The 15,378-nt window shown below is 44.7% G+C and overlaps 1 protein-coding gene across 1 annotated transcript; it reads left to right on the top strand.

Annotated features, from left to right (window-relative positions):
* Positions 1 to 6,704: 6,704 nt before the first annotated feature.
* Positions 6,705 to 13,145, top strand: LOC134057965 (regucalcin-like). The gene is made up of 6 exons (XM_062515010.1): positions 6,705 to 6,870; positions 7,333 to 7,515; positions 8,728 to 8,943; positions 10,393 to 10,524; positions 11,143 to 11,297; positions 12,510 to 13,145. Exons 1-6 carry the CDS (start codon positions 6,705 to 6,707, stop codon positions 12,558 to 12,560), a joined length of 903 nt encoding a protein of 300 aa, XP_062370994.1. The 3' UTR covers positions 12,561 to 13,145.
* Positions 13,146 to 15,378: the final 2,233 nt, after the last annotated feature.

Below are 15,378 nucleotides of genomic sequence, written 5' to 3'. Positions count from 1 at the left end.
AATAACACATTTCTTTGTGCTTGTGAGCGTGAGAGCAGAGGCAGGTAAAATAAGCTGCTGCAGACATTTTACAAATGAATGCCACCTCCTCCTTCTGTGAAAGCACATGCTCGGCTTTCCTACGCAGGTTTTGTGGGCTTCACATGAGCAGGAAGACCCAACTCTGCCAGGAGAGTTGCATTTTAATGCTGCCGAAATGCCCTGGGAGCGCGTCTCGGCACAGCCTCCAGTGCAGAGGCCGTGGCTGCTTCCCGCGCCCCAGCCCCAAGGAGCCCAAACTGGTGCTGCTGGCGTATTTTGACTTGAGTCCCATGACAGAGCGCTTGATCTGGCAAACTGGAGCTGAGCCGTTGCCGGTTCCCTCAATTAGGAAGGCTTCCTGACTTTTGTTTAATCCCTCGCCTATTAATGGCGCTCACCTCTTTGATCAAAGATCAGCACTGATTTCAATTAGGGTTGAGCAAGTACCCAGTGACAGGAAAGGCTGTATCAGGAGGAGCAGCTGCTGTGCCCTGAAGGGTTTCTTCACCTCATGACCAAAATCTATAGTCATAGGTGAAGCGTAGTTGTTCCCAACCAAGCTGGAGAAAGCTCTTGTAATCCTTTGCTGGCAAAATAGCTCTGCTGAAATAAAAGCAGGCGGCACTGCCTGCCTGGGGAGCTCCAGTTCTTCCCATCTTGAGTGCAAGGGAGGGACCAGGCCCTTCCTACAAAAGGGTGAAACCACGAAAAGATAAGCTTGGGCTTCACTTTTGGACAGCACTGTTGAGTGGGATATCGCTGGGGTGAGTAGCTACACCTGTATCTGCCCGGGGTTTTAATACCTGTGTCTTTGTTAACTCTATTCCTGCCTGTTAGACGGAGGGCTCTCCCTCCAGGAGGGAGACATCTGTAGAGGTGCATAAAAACTTTAAGAGATCAGGACAACCAAATAACAAGCAAAGTTGAGTTTTTAGAGCAATGAATGATGGGATGGACCCTCAAGGGGAAAAAGTAACACAAGTATATTTTGGGGAGCTGTGGGGGGGAAAAATGGGAAGCAATGGATTTACTAAATATTTGCAAAGCCACAAGAACAAATTCCAAGCTATTGTCTGAACACATGCCTGTGGGAACAGAAGATAAATACAATTATTTAAGTACTACGTTATGTGGTGCGGTAATGCCTTGATACTCTTCTGACTCTATGCTGATAAAAACTAGGGAGTATAAAAAGAAACGGTAAGTGTTGCATCAGAGGACACCAAAGCAGTGGGAGAGAGGAAGCCACATCAGAATGAGACAAGTGGTTGGGTGCCAGTCAGAGGTACCGGGGTGCGTGGCTGCCCTTGGCCAACTTCCCTAGAAATTTCTGCTTTGCAACCCAGCAATATTAGAAAGAAACAAAGTGCATGGCAGGGCCAGGCTCTTTAGGTTGTGGAAACAATTAAAAGAACAGCTGGCTGGCTGGCAAATACATGCACCTGCTACTGCAGAGTTGCACCACTCATCAACAGCAGCCACAAAACCTTTGAGATGTGTCTCTTCCTAAAGTGACCAACTTCTGGAAAGGCAGACGTGGGGGATGTTGAAATGGCAGAGTGGGAGGTATGGTGTTTGTGTTGTAGAATGGAAGTGGTCAGGGTAGGAGTAAGAGATGATGCAAAATGTGGCAGGGGCATCCCCAGGGCATTTGCAGCCACATGAATGAATTAGAGAGATGTGTTCTGGTATAATTTTCCCAGCTGCTGTCCGTCCTGTGCCACCAATGATCCAGCATCCAAGCTGCTCGCACAGAAAGCTGCATGTTTGGTGTTCTTAGATGCAGCAAGGTGAATTCTTTGCCCTCCTGCCGACTTGGTTTTACTTTGCTGCAGCCTGTGGTGGGGAAGTCATTCAAGTCAACAGAAGTGAGGAGCTGTGTGGAAAATGTGGTTTTCTCCTCCAAAATCCATTTAGAGAAAATGCTTTGGGAAATACTTTGCAGCAAACAAGATAACTTATATTTTTTAGTAATTTTTTTCCAGCTGAAAATTAATTTTCAGTGAAAATTATCATAAGCCAGAATTTTTCTTCTGAATATGTCTTCCAGCAGAAAATGCTGTGGAAAAAAATGCATATTGTTCTACTTGAACCTCCCTTCAAAGTTATCATCTAGGTTATAAAGAAGAAAACAGAGAGTAACATGATAATTTTCCTGAGAGCAAACAGAGACTAAGGGTTTGAGATGAGATGAGATGAGATGAGATGAGATGAGATGAGATGAGATGAAGCCATTGGAGGCCAAGGAAATCTCAAAAGGGTCCTCAAGGCACCTGGAATAACCTTGTCTGTAATGCAGTGATTTTGGAAGGAGCTTGACTTGGAGATATTACTGGCTTTTTCCCTAGAAATGTTTAAATTTGTCTCTGTCTTAGGGCTGTAATTTTTTAATCTCTGAATGTGGATTGATGGTGACTATGGTAGGATAATTTGTCTATCTTGTCTACTTGCTTATCAGGGAAACATGTTCATCCTGTGAATCAACTGAACATCAAATTAAAAAGTTCATTAAAGTCTTTCATGAGCAAATATGTTGTTCCTGCATGCTGGATTGGGGCTGATTCCTCCCAAGTGGCTTCTGCCCTCACTGAGTGTGGTCCTGTCACCAAAATTCTGGTGGTTGCTCTGGCTCACTGTCCAGCTTGGACTGTCTGCCCATGACAAGCCTGCCCTGTCCCCACCTTGCTGGCCCTGCCACCAGTACTTCTGCTGAGCAGGGGTGGCTGGGAGAAGGCCCTTGGCATCTTCCACCTTTGCCTTCCACAGACAAAAAAAGAAGGCAAAGAAGGAAGAAAATAAAAGCCAGGCATGACATTGCCATCCTGCAGCATCCGTGGCAATTGCTGAGACTCCCTGGTAAAAGTCCTTCCCTGTGTGTGCTACAGGCAGCATCTTGGAGCTCTTTGCCAAAGTGGGATCAGGCTTTACATCCTCGAGGTGAGGAGCCCTGTGACTTCACACACAAGAAGGCTGTGGCACAGCTGGGAGTAGCAGCCAAGTCTTAAAGATGATAATAAGCCTTAATCACAACAATATTTTTTTCCTTATCAGAGTACTACAAAACCCTCCCTTGCATCTTTCATTAACCTTCCCTTTTCAACACCCTAAATTTTGGAAGACTGGGCTATCCCCTGGGGCAACCGAATGGTGCAACGCCTCAGTTTCCCTCTTGCACTCTCCTGACATGAGAAAAATACTGAGCAAGGATTTTTCTCTATCACATGTCCTGCTGCTGGCACTGCAAACCAGACCATTCAGAAAGGCTTTGGTCCCTGCCTCATCATTCATGTGACTGCTGACTGAATACAAAATGTAAAAGGTTACCTGCTCCATGCAGATAACATCAACTGGTGCACATTTTTAACCGTCGCTGGAAACAGCAGCCAGTTTCATTGGACCAGTGCTGGAAAAGAGTCACCAACCCAGGCCTTGCAATATTTTCCTCAGCAGGTGCGTTGATGTGATGAACTGCAGAGTTTCGCATAGGTGTCCTCCAGCTTGGTAAAGATGTTCAACTGTTTGACTGAGGGGAAAAGGGTTCTTAAAATTCTTTGGTTTATGCAGATGGTTGCTTGATTGTATATTAAAAGTTTTAGCTGCCTGCCTGCTTATTTGAAGGTTCGCTATGACATTAAAAATGAAATGATGTGTGTTTGCACAGGAGGGAGAGAGGGAGGGAAACAGCTAAAAAACTTTTTAAGGCCAGTCATTGATTTGTATTTTACCTGCATCTTTTTTGGGGTACTGAAATGACCAACTTTCATCCAGATGATTTGAAAAGGAATGTAGACAGAGGTCTAGAAAGGCTATTTTCAAATAGCTACCAGAGAGGGGGTTTGGTTTCTGGAGCAGACAGGATGTTTTTACATTAGTTTTTTTTCCTAATGGGGAAATTTTCGTATGGTCTCCAAATTCTGGTAACTTTTACCAGTTAAACAGTTTAACTTGGACAATGTTTCAGTGACACCTGTCTGTCCCTTAGTCTCTATAAGGGGTTTGGACATGAGTCCAGGAGGCTACAAAGCCAACAAAATGTTGGAAAGATGACAAAGGGAGGGTGAATGAGATTATTTTTTTCTTCAAGGATTTTGCTTTGGGAGAACACAGAAGTATTTGGTGATTTTTGCTTGGAATTTCTCATCTTTTCTTGCATGCTCATCTCTGATGGGTCAGTTCTGTATCAAGCAGGGTGTGAGGTGCCACAGATACAGGTGTCAGGATACCTGGGGACTGATTATGCTGGGATATTTTGAGCCCAGTTTTTGGGGGTCATTCCCTCATTTTTCCCTCTGAGATGCTGCATTTGGTGAAATGTTACTGCTGCATAGTTCTGTGGGGTGTCAGCAGGGAGGGCATGGCAGGGAATGAGCAGAGCACTGAGCAGAGGGGGGACATGAACTGGACAGGACCAGGGCTGAGTCTCCCACTGCTTGTGGGCACTCAAATTTGGAGGGCAATGCTGCCACTTAGGATTGGATGGTCTTTCCTGTAAAAAGCCTCCATTTTTAGCTGCTTATAAAAATTAGTGAAACCTCAGCTAGCAAAACACAGACCTTCTCTTCTAATTGCCTTCTTCTTAAAAACAGGGAGGGGTGATGATGATTTGAGCCACAATATTCACCAGTATGGAAACCTCCACAGCTGGAGTGACACCCAGGAATTATTTCTTTGGCAGAGGGGATGGATGCTGTGGCTGAATGTGCAGTCAGGGAAGGCAGATGTGCACTGAGGGTCCATGGGACAGGGCAGGTTCCTGCAGCATCGCTGGGGGAGCAGGAGAGGGGGAAGCAGGCAGCTGGTGCTGGCAGGATGGTTTCTCCCCGCCTACGCCTTGTGAAACATCTGGCAATAGTGTGATTGTGTACTCCTCATGTGGCATGTGGGGTGGGTCTGTGAATCAGTATTTCACCATGGCTTATCTGCCAGGCCCCTGTTTTGGTGTTACAGAAGTTGGACAAGGGGGATGTAAATGAAACAGGAGCTGGTGGGTAAAGAAAGGTTTACTAGGACTCGGTTAGGTCAATGAAACAACTGACAAGACTAATGCACACTGGCTGCTGCAGATCTGGAGGCTTTCTGCCTCTCCAGGAGCCGCACTGCTGCCAGGCTTCTGCCAAACTCTTGTTTTCCCACAGGGCTGAGAACAGCTCTGTGCTTTCCAGACCATGATACAATAAAGTCAGCATTGTGTCTCCAAGCCTCGGGTCCCACATATGGCAGCCACATGACACAAAGCTTTAACCCACAAGAAACTCACTCCTCCAGCTCAAGCACTGTATAACAGGTTTCTGGAGGTTAAAACTTGGCATCATGCTGTGTATCCTCATTTATGCTTTAGATGCTATTTACTTATGTGGAATAGCTTGCTGCTCAGCCTCTTGTGGCCAGTGTTTTTTGGAAGGGAGAAGGATATATTTGATACATGGGTTGTTTGAAACTTACCTTGATGGTGTGACTCATTGCAGGAAAGATCTCATGTCCCTCAGCCCTGGCATTTCCACTCACAGTGATTGACTGGCTCTTCCCACGTATTTTGAAGTGCATCAATGCTAATTAATTATCTGTAAACCTATCACCAGCTCACCTACTAGGAAACAATACCCACTTGAAGATAGTAATCCCTAGGATTGATGTTATGTCAGGGATTGGCTGCCTCCCAAGAATTATCTCCCAGTCCGTGGAAAAAGTGTGCTGAGGCCAGTGGGTGCAGCAGTGGAGGTGGCTCCATTAGGGGTGACTGAGGCAGTGAGTGGGCCACTTTCTTTTGTAAGAGCTGAATGGTGGAGGTTATTGCTCACATCCCTCCCCACAGCAAGGTCAGGGCAGGCCCAGGATTCGTGTTTAGGAGGACATCAGTGGGTACTGGACACAAACCTGATGGATTGTGTGGGTGTCAATCAGCTGTGGTTGTTTGACTGATGTCCCTGGGAGCACCCTGCTGCAATGGGGACAGGGTGGCATGAACAACTTCTGGCAGAAGCAGGCATATGGAATGGGAAATTCACTAGTGGCTTTGGCCCCCCAGGCAGCAACAGGGGTAATTGTACCCCACAGCCTGGCATTGGGCAAAATTCAGAGTGAGCAGCTGGGTTTGAAGATGAAGTTGGGGCAGCGAGGGGGCTGACGAAGATGAAATGCTTAGAGGAAAAACAAAGCAGTAGAATTTCAAAGGCAGGAGCCTTCCTCCGTATTTGCATATTCTCACTGACTTCTTGTGGGAACAGGCATTTGTTGTGCCGTGTGTAAATGTCTTCCTATGGAGGAAGTAAATGCACTGGTGTTAATAGGGCAGAGCCTTGTTTTTCCACAAAAAGATTTCTGACTCATTGATGCTGCTGCCTTCTGATCCCTCCCTGTGGTCTGGGGGACCCTTAGGATCACAGATCTCCAGACAGCAGCTTGGTTCCAGCTCAGGGCCGTAACCCCAGCACTCCTGTGCCTCAAGGCAGGTGCCTCATCAGCAGCTGTGGTTTAGGAAAGTTTTGATAAGGAGAAGCTTTGGCACCTCGAGCTCAGTTCCAGCCATGAGGCCATGGAAATGTAATAAGAACCTCCTAAATTACTTTGTCATGTGGAATTTGGGGTGCTCTGCTATTTACAATCTCTGCTTTTAAACAGTATAGGAATGAAAAAATCCACATGAGAGCTTTTAAATACATCCATTATTGACTTCCCCTCAGACCATGTCTTCCTCCATCAAAATTGAGTCTGTTGTGAAGGAGAAGAACCGGATGGGAGAGTGCCCAGTCTGGGAAGAAAGGGAGAATGCACTTGTCTACGTAGACATCAACTCACAGAAAGTTTGTCGCTGGAGCCCAGTCACCAATGAGGTGCAGAGTGTGTCTGTGGGTAAGAGTCTGTACTCACTGCTTCATCCTGGGAGGCTTCTCTGACTGTCCCATCCACCCCTCCTGGTAGGAGTCCTGCACGTTGGTGGTCTCTCTTACTTTCCATGGGATCACACACCCTGTCTTCCCACAATGTGTTGCTGAGCACAGGGTGGCCTAAGCCAGCTGAGCAGAGAGGGCCATGTACATGTTGCCCCTGATAAGCCTAAATGTGAATTCATGTTTCATTTGGGACCTGCAGAGGAAAAGGTACAGTCCTAATGGCTGTGCCATCCTAGAAGGTGGAAAACTCCATGGAACATAGAGCCAGTGAGATGTGCTAACAGTCCCAGGGGAGAAGGATCTTAGCATCAGCTCAGCTTTTCCCAGTCAGGGATGTCCCAGTCAAACCCACATGCCCTTGGTGAGGGTTGAGTGATGGCCCCAGAGCTACCCTTCATCTTCTGCTCTCTCTCACCCACAGATGCCCGTGTTGGCTCAGTGGCTCTGCGGCAGTGTGGGGGCTATGTCATTGCCCTGGGGACCAGGTTTGCCTTCCTGGACTGGGACACCCAGGCAGTCACCACCATCCTTGAGCTTGAGCAGGATAAACCCAACAACAGGTTCAATGATGGGAAAGTGGATCCAAAGGGGAGGTTTTTTGCTGGTAAGTTCCTGGCAGAAATTTACCCTGGAGCAAAGGGAAACAGTGTGTTTTATATAAGGCATTTTATTCCCTGTCTTGTGAATGCTCTGCTTGGTTACTACCCAGTGGAGGAGGAGTGGGGACTCCACATGTTCTGACCTAGATGAGGAAAGATGCTGTTGACAAGGGCCATCTGACAGGAAGCTCTCCTACTTGATGTATGGTGTTTTTCAAACAACTGCCTTCATGGAAAAACCAGTGAAGGGCTCATGTAGGTGTGATTTTTTTTCTGGAGATGTAGAGAAGAATGCAGCTTCTAGAGCAGAACATGAGTTGCAGTTTGCACCCTTTATATGCAGCTTCTCTTGGTTAGCCTGTGAAAAACAAGGATGTGGGGGGAAATCATCAGCCTCCTGTAGGCAAGAAGGAGGTTTAGGTTGTGAATTATGTAAAAGGTCTTCACCCACAGGGTGGTCAGGCACTGGAACAGGCTCCACAGGGAAGAGGTCATGGCACCAAGCCTGACAAAGTTCAAGAATTGTTTGAACAATGCTGTCAGGCACATGGTGTGCACCTGTTTTTTAAGGTCACAGCCCATTTAAATCATGAAAGTAGCCTAAAAAGAGCAACAACAGAAACAGCATATGATGCCTGCCTGCATCTTGACTTCTGCTGTGAGCAAAACCTCAACCCCCCTGGCATGTCCTGGTGGTCCTTTGGGTCTTTGATGTCTATGACTTAAACTCATTGCACTGCAGAAACATCCTTTCATCGGTCAGAATCAGTTCTGTGGGAAGCAGCTGCCCCTGATCTGCTCCTTTTGCTCTTTCCCATCATTCTAACAGGACCTATTAGTCCCTTTCACCACTGGATTGTAGAACTGTAGAATCATAGAATGGTTTGGGTTGGAAGGGACCCTTAAGACCATCTAGTTCCTGCCTCCCTGCTGTGGGCAGAGACACCTTCCACTAGACCAGGTTGCACAAAGCTCCATCCAACATGGCCTTGAACACTTCCAAGCATGGGGCATCCACTTATCTTGGCAACTTTTTCCTGTGCCTCACCACCCTTACAGCAAAGAATTTCTTCCTAAAAATCTTTTAGGAAGAAAAGAAAGAAAATATCACAATCCTGTGATTTTCCCTAGGACCTCTTAGTAACACTTAGAGGAGGTTTTTGATCAAACATGAGGAGCAAGCTTCTTTCTAACCAGTGCTCCCACTTCCATTTCAGGTACGATGGCTGAAGAGACAGCACCAGGGGTCCGAGCAAGGCGGCAAGGAGCTCTCTATACCCTGTTCCCTGACCATTCAGTAATAAAACAGTTAGACCAGTTGGACATCTCCAATGGTCTGGATTGGTCACTGGACCACAGGACCTTCTTTCACATTGACAGCTTGTCATACGCTGTCCATGCCTTCAGCTATGATGTGCACACTGGAAAGATTGGTACACATGCTTTTGAATTTGGTGACAAGTAGTGCTACTGCTCTGTCTGCAGCAAAACCCGGGCCTGTGAGATGCAGTGTTTTATTTGACAGATCTCATATCTTCTGATTACAACTTGTCAGCTGGCTGACTGTGATATTTCTCAAATTTAGTTACTCACCAGGTGTATTTGATGAACAAACTTTTGTCAGTCTTTCAGCTTACTTTCATCTGGAGAGATGGCTCATACTTAGACCTGTTAAAGGAGTTGCAGGGAAGAAGCCACTTACATTGCAGAAGGAGAAAGAGCTTTTAGGATAGTATTTATTCTTGAGTGCCATCTACTGGAATTACTTTGGTTGTACTAGCTCCATAAATACAAGTGGAGAACGCGCATGTATGTATTTCACAGAAAGGTATTTGGAGGTTTCCCAATCACATTTCTGAAATTAAGATGTTTTCAGATTTAACTTAAATTCATTTTACAGATAAACATTTTTTATTATATCTGCAAGGAAGAAAATTTAAGTGTAAGCAAAATGGATCTAACCTCATTTCAAAACTCTTTGAAATATTCTCATGCTGTACCAGCCTGATATACTCCACAGGAATTTAAATGGCTGAACTGCCTTTGTACTTTAAAGAGTGCAGACTTTGGGTAATCACAGATGAAAATTGCACAAAGTAATTACATTCACTCAGATTTCATTTTGTTGAGAACATCTCTTTCTACAGATTTTAGAATATAACATTTCAAAAGAAGATATAATGCAACTTTTCCCCCTGGACATATAAAAAGTAAAATGTTTGAGCTTCCTAGGCTTGGCTTTGTGCTCACAGCTGTTTGTTCTTGGGTAGTGTAATGACCAGAAGGTGCTGGGTGGGTCAGAGCAGGTGGTCCATGGCCATGGGCCCTGCTCCGTGGACCAGATGTGCTCACCAACACATCTGCACTACATCCTAGAACATGAGCAGTTGGTGTCCAGGCTTAATCAAAACTGGTTGCCTGGCTGGCCATTAAAAAGTAGAGGTTTTGATCTTTAGCTAGGAGAGATTGTTTATCATCAATGTTTAAACCCAGGTAATTATTTATGTGACATATCCAGGCTGCCATGACCAATGAAAGTCCAGGAAAAGTTATTGCACTTGCAGCAGTTGTGTTATGGCAGGAAGCAGGTGGGTTAACAAGAGACATGGGGGAAATTTGTTCTCTTCTCTTGGTAAAATAACAGGAACCCTAATTTGGTACAATCCCAGAATAAAATGGCTGTGCTGGGGATTTGTCTCTGCCAGGCTGAATTAGGCTTTTATCACATCTGCAAAATGTAGGTGTGATGTACATTTTGCAGCATGTCTTTCTCACAGAAAATGAATGTAGCTGTTTGCAAGAGCATGGAAGATGTTAGACTGGGATCTGATACAGGATGGATAGCAGCCCACGTGACATCAGCTTTGTAACTCTTCCTGCAGCCTGCCCCAAGCTTTTGTACCATCTGGAAAAGGAGGAGCAAATGCCTGACGGGATGTGCATAGACACAGAAGGGAAGCTCTGGGTGGCCTGTATTGATGGTGGCAGAGTCATCCGCATAGACCCAGAGACAGGTAAGGCCTCCACCAGTTTGTGCATATAAATGTGAGGGGAGTGGCAGCAGGAGGAATGGTCTGAAGGTGAGATAAGGTGAAATTTATTGCTCATTTCTGCCCCATGGGTTGCCAAGAGCATTGCTGGCTCATGCTCTGATCATGTAAAGAGCGCAGCTCCCTGTGCTGCCTGCCAGTGTCAGGTACCCCTCCTCCCGTTGTTGGCTGATGAACTGCACATTCTTCTTAATAATGCCACTATCAGAAAACCCCCACAAAAATACTGCATATAAAATTTCTCAGTGTTGAAATGTTTGACTGGGAAATGCTTTAAGGAGCAGCATCCATCCCAGGCCAGGTATACCTGCCTTTCCTGACCTCAGACACAGTGCTGTTTCATTTTGAGAAAAGCAAATGAAGCCTCAAAGATATGGGGGAGAGCCTGAAAAATAGTTAGAGATGAGGCAGATGAAATAATTTGTTTTTCCCACAAACTGTCCTTTAGGGTATGGTCTCTGTCTGAAGAAGAGGTGCCTTCTGAATAAATGCCACATCTGTGCCATGTGCACTAATAGTTCATTCATAATTACATGCTTCCTAAAAAATGAACATTAGAAAACAACTGCACATTTTTCCCAGGAAAAAGAATCCAAACTGTGAGACTGCCGACTCCGAGGATCACCTCCTGCTGCTTTGGTGGAAAAGACTACTCAGAAATGTATGTGACTTCTGCATACGATGGACTGGACGAGGCCACTTTAGCCAAGGAACCTCACGCGGGAGAGATTTTCAAGGTGAGCAGATTTTTCTTTCTTTCTTTCTCTACATCAGACCTGCCAAGCTTCATGTTCTGAGAGTGAGGTGGCCCTGGCTGCCCTTGCTCATCCCACTCACCTCATGAGCTGCTCCAGGTGCCCTGCTTGTCCCCCAGCCAGGCCCAGCTGCTTTTGCAGAGCTGCTCATGCACTTGGAAGGAAGATTTGGAGAAATTACAAGTAATAGTGTTGATATCTGGGCTGGCCAAAGTTGGCTGGTCAGGATCAGAAGGCAGTGAGTGGGTATGGACCTGCCATATAGATAGAGTATTCTGTAACACACTGCAAGGAATTGCTTTTATCTCTTGCTATATTTTAATCACTTTTAGAAATTTCATTCTTTTATTCTTAGTTTTTAATGGTGCCAGGAAATCTAAATGCTTACAGAATATATTCCTTCTTTAAAAATTAAATGTTTAAATTTACCAGGGTAAAATGTTGCATCTCAAATGAAAAACTTTTTGGATTTTTTGTCTGTTAAAAATGATTGCTACTTTTCAAAAAATGTTTTTGTCCGGGGGTCTTGAATCTGAAACCTGTTTCTCTCTTCACTCTTTTTTTGCTCCGTTAGCAGAAAGCACATCAGGAGAATGAAGTGCAGCTCTTACTCAGCAATTGCCATCAATCCAAACCAAACTCTTCTGTTGGTTTGGCCACAGGGTGAAGACATGTTGCAGGAGGGATGGAGATCTGTTCTGGGATCTGGGACGCTCTTGTTGGAAGCAGTGCTTAGAGCAGATTTCTCAGGGTTGAGAACTGATATATTCAAGCAGCACAGTTTAGAAGCCCAGAGGAGGATTAAATAAGCATATTTTTTGATTTTGTTCTTGAGTTCTCCAGTTCCGCAATGGAATTGGTGCTTTCCAAACTCACATTTTTCTTGCTTAGGCAAAACATGTTAAAAATTACTATTAATTGTTTTGAGATAAGGACTACCTGTAAGGGCCACAGATAACATTTAAATTAGCAAAATTATTGAGTAGCACTTGATAATCTTAGTGATCTTAAAGAGTTTGAAAGAACTCCAAGTAATGACTCCTTTTGGGCTCCTCTTGAAGCAAGGGACCCTCCACGTAGTAGTCTGTTGCTATGATATTTGTTCTACAATGTTTGAAAGTTTTCATTATACTCAGTCGAAGATTTATCTGTTTCCTTTCTTTTATCTTTTAATTTTTATTTTTTTTTAAACAGATAACAGGCCTGGGCGTGAAAGGGATCCCACAGAATTTCTATGCTGCTTGAACCTTGACTCTAAACAGCAAAGAAGAAATGCTTCCAACTTGTAGTAATTCTGACTGGAAGAAGTCAAATGAACTACAGAATTTATTTGTGTGAAGATTTCTAAGCCCACATTTGTGAGTGTGCTTGTTTGGAGTTGAAGATATTTCTTCTTCTGTGGGCCTGTGGCTTGATGCAATAGGTTAGAGAGGTAAAGTTAATCTGTGTTGCACCTTGGTAGCTTTTGTGGCTTTCCATAAACCTCTAAATGCTCAAGCATAGCTTCTCTGAACTTTCTGTTGACCAGCTCTGGATTTTCAAGTCTGTGCATTTCCCAATGCAGAATCTGACTCCTCATGTTACAGTGACCACCAGCAACAATATTGCAGGTTTTAATAAACATTTTAAGAATGGTGTCTTGAACTGGACTGTTCTTCTGCTGCAGTATTCCCCTAAAGTGGTAGGTTTTTTTGTTTTTTTTTTAATCAGACCTATTTTATTTGTAGTATCCAGGCTCCATTTTTACATCCTCATTAGCCTTTTTCCAAGCTGTCCTGTCTTCAGGACACCACTTAGGCTGATGAAAATAAACTACACAACTATATTTAAAGAAATGCTTACAGATGGTTTTTTTTCTTTGCATTCAGATGTGACCATGAAAACACTGACTGACCACACACAGTCAGTGCACACACAGGCTGTGAACCACCAGGACAGCCTGGGATACCAAACACGGATGCTTGGTGGAGTTGTCCTTTCAGGGGTGATATTTACACCCACACACACAAACTTCCCTTTTCTGCACGTCTAAATGTGCACAACATCTTGTTCCTTTCCTTCTGGTGCTCATCCACTCCTGTTTCTGAGTATTTCCCATTAGATCCCCCCTTCCCTTCTCCTCCAGAAAACACAACATCAAGGTGTATTTTTAGAGGCTGTTGAAATAATGACCCAGCACTACCCTGGACTCACTGAACCACTGTGATCCTTTCAGGATTTCAGAATGCTCCAGAACAGTAGATATGCACTGAAATCTAGCCTTTGGGTTGAGTTTGCTATCTTTTTGCTGTCTGGAAAGATACACAGCACGCAATACATTTTCTGATCTTTAATGCTGACACTTCACAATGTTGCAAAGAGGGCAATAACACCCATCATTTACCAGATCACATGTTTCAGTGTCTTCCTCTGAGGTATTTGACCTTTTCACCCCCAGCTATTCAAAGCCCTCAGACACTATGAGTAGGGAGAAAATACTCAATGCCTCATGAGGATAATCTCCCCCAATAACCCACGCATGGAGGAACTGCGGTGAGCCGTGCAGAAATGTTAAACACAGTTTCCATGGGGCTGCATGCAGATTGCCTCTAGAACTGGCTGTTTTCTCCAAACCCAACACCCCTCTCCTAGCCAGGGGTCCCTCACAAGAATTTTGAAAGAATCAAGCGGGTTGATTTTTTTCCTTTAAGAACACCCATATTGCCCAACTCTCTTATGTGGTTGCCTTCTGACCTGCTGACAAGTAGGAGATCGGGTGCTGAGATCTGCTCAGGCAGGGGGTAGGTCAAGCCACATGTCCTAGGAAAATGTCCTACCTGTTTCAAAGGTGGATCTGGCAGGGGAAGGTTAGGTGGTATATTTGGTCCCTCAACTGACCTGGGCCACAGTCTGGAAAGAGATCCAGAGGACCAGGAAGGGAGTTTTATTCACTAAGTATGGTTGAACATACTTGGCTATTAACAGGATTTTGCGAAGTGCATTATTTCACTGCAGTTACCTGAAGTCTACTCTAAGCCCCACAGCTGTGCTAATTGACCAGATAATTTGTATAACAGGATAAAGGGGCTTGGCCTATCGCTCCTACCTTTTGCCCCTGGAAGGGAGGTGAGTCTATCGAGCTGCACAGAGACAACTTAACTGAGAAATAAAACATTCAGCTTATTGTGATATTTGCTCAACAAATAGTAATTAAACTGCTGGTGGTTCTTAAGAGCAAAGGTGCTAAATGCCCTTTGGCGCCATGTCAATGCCAAACTGGTATAAGGAACATGGACAATTATGCAAGATTTCCTGTTTACCCCATATGGAGAGGAATGTGACAGCAGGGTGTTTGGAGGCAAGTCGAGTGTCCTAACCTTTAATTAAAAAAAAAATATATAGGAAGTGAGTGTGGATACTTTATTTAACAAAAAATACTCAGTTATTTGCAAAATTGCCTAATACTAGGTCCTTTGCTCTTCCAGAAAAATAAAGTAGATAATTTTGAAACATTTTACACTTGAGAAATACTTACTACACCTGCAATTTTTCTTTGCTAGAGCTTTCCCAGGCATGTAAGATGGGGTTGCTGGTTTGTTATTTTCCAGCCACTCCTTCCCCCATTTCTAAAGGGAGACATGGTACATGCTGCTCTCAGACTCCAAGGTCTGAGTGCTTTGGGAACTCTCTCTTTGTAGCACAGCTTCTCAAACCAAAAAAGGCTTGAAAATGAGTTTCTCTCTCTTACCCAAAGGTCCATTACTTTACTTCTCTTCAGATTTCAGAAGTTGCTGTTTTGTGATTTTGCTTTCTAAAATGAAAGTGGTAGTTGAAAACCATGTTGGGGCTGTTCTCCAGCCTCAGTTCACCAAATGAGGAAAAGGCCCCGTGCATTGAGGCAGAGGATGAAGGCATGATGGAAGTGTGTACAGGATGGGGTTAATTCCTTTTGTGCATATGGGGAGCAGTATGGTGTCCATAGTCCTTGCTGAGGATACACTCTGAGGTGGTTCTGGGTGGCTGAGTACTTGACTGGTATGGGTCAGCCCTATGTGTTGACAAGCATGACAGGGAGGATGCTCCT

Source organism: Cinclus cinclus, chromosome 2, assembly GCF_963662255.1.
Source record: "Cinclus cinclus chromosome 2, bCinCin1.1, whole genome shotgun sequence".
NCBI classification, from domain to species: domain Eukaryota; kingdom Metazoa; phylum Chordata; class Aves; order Passeriformes; family Cinclidae; genus Cinclus; species Cinclus cinclus.
The sequence above is the reverse complement of the archived record's forward strand: the minus strand, read 5'-3'. Positions and strand labels throughout refer to the sequence as shown.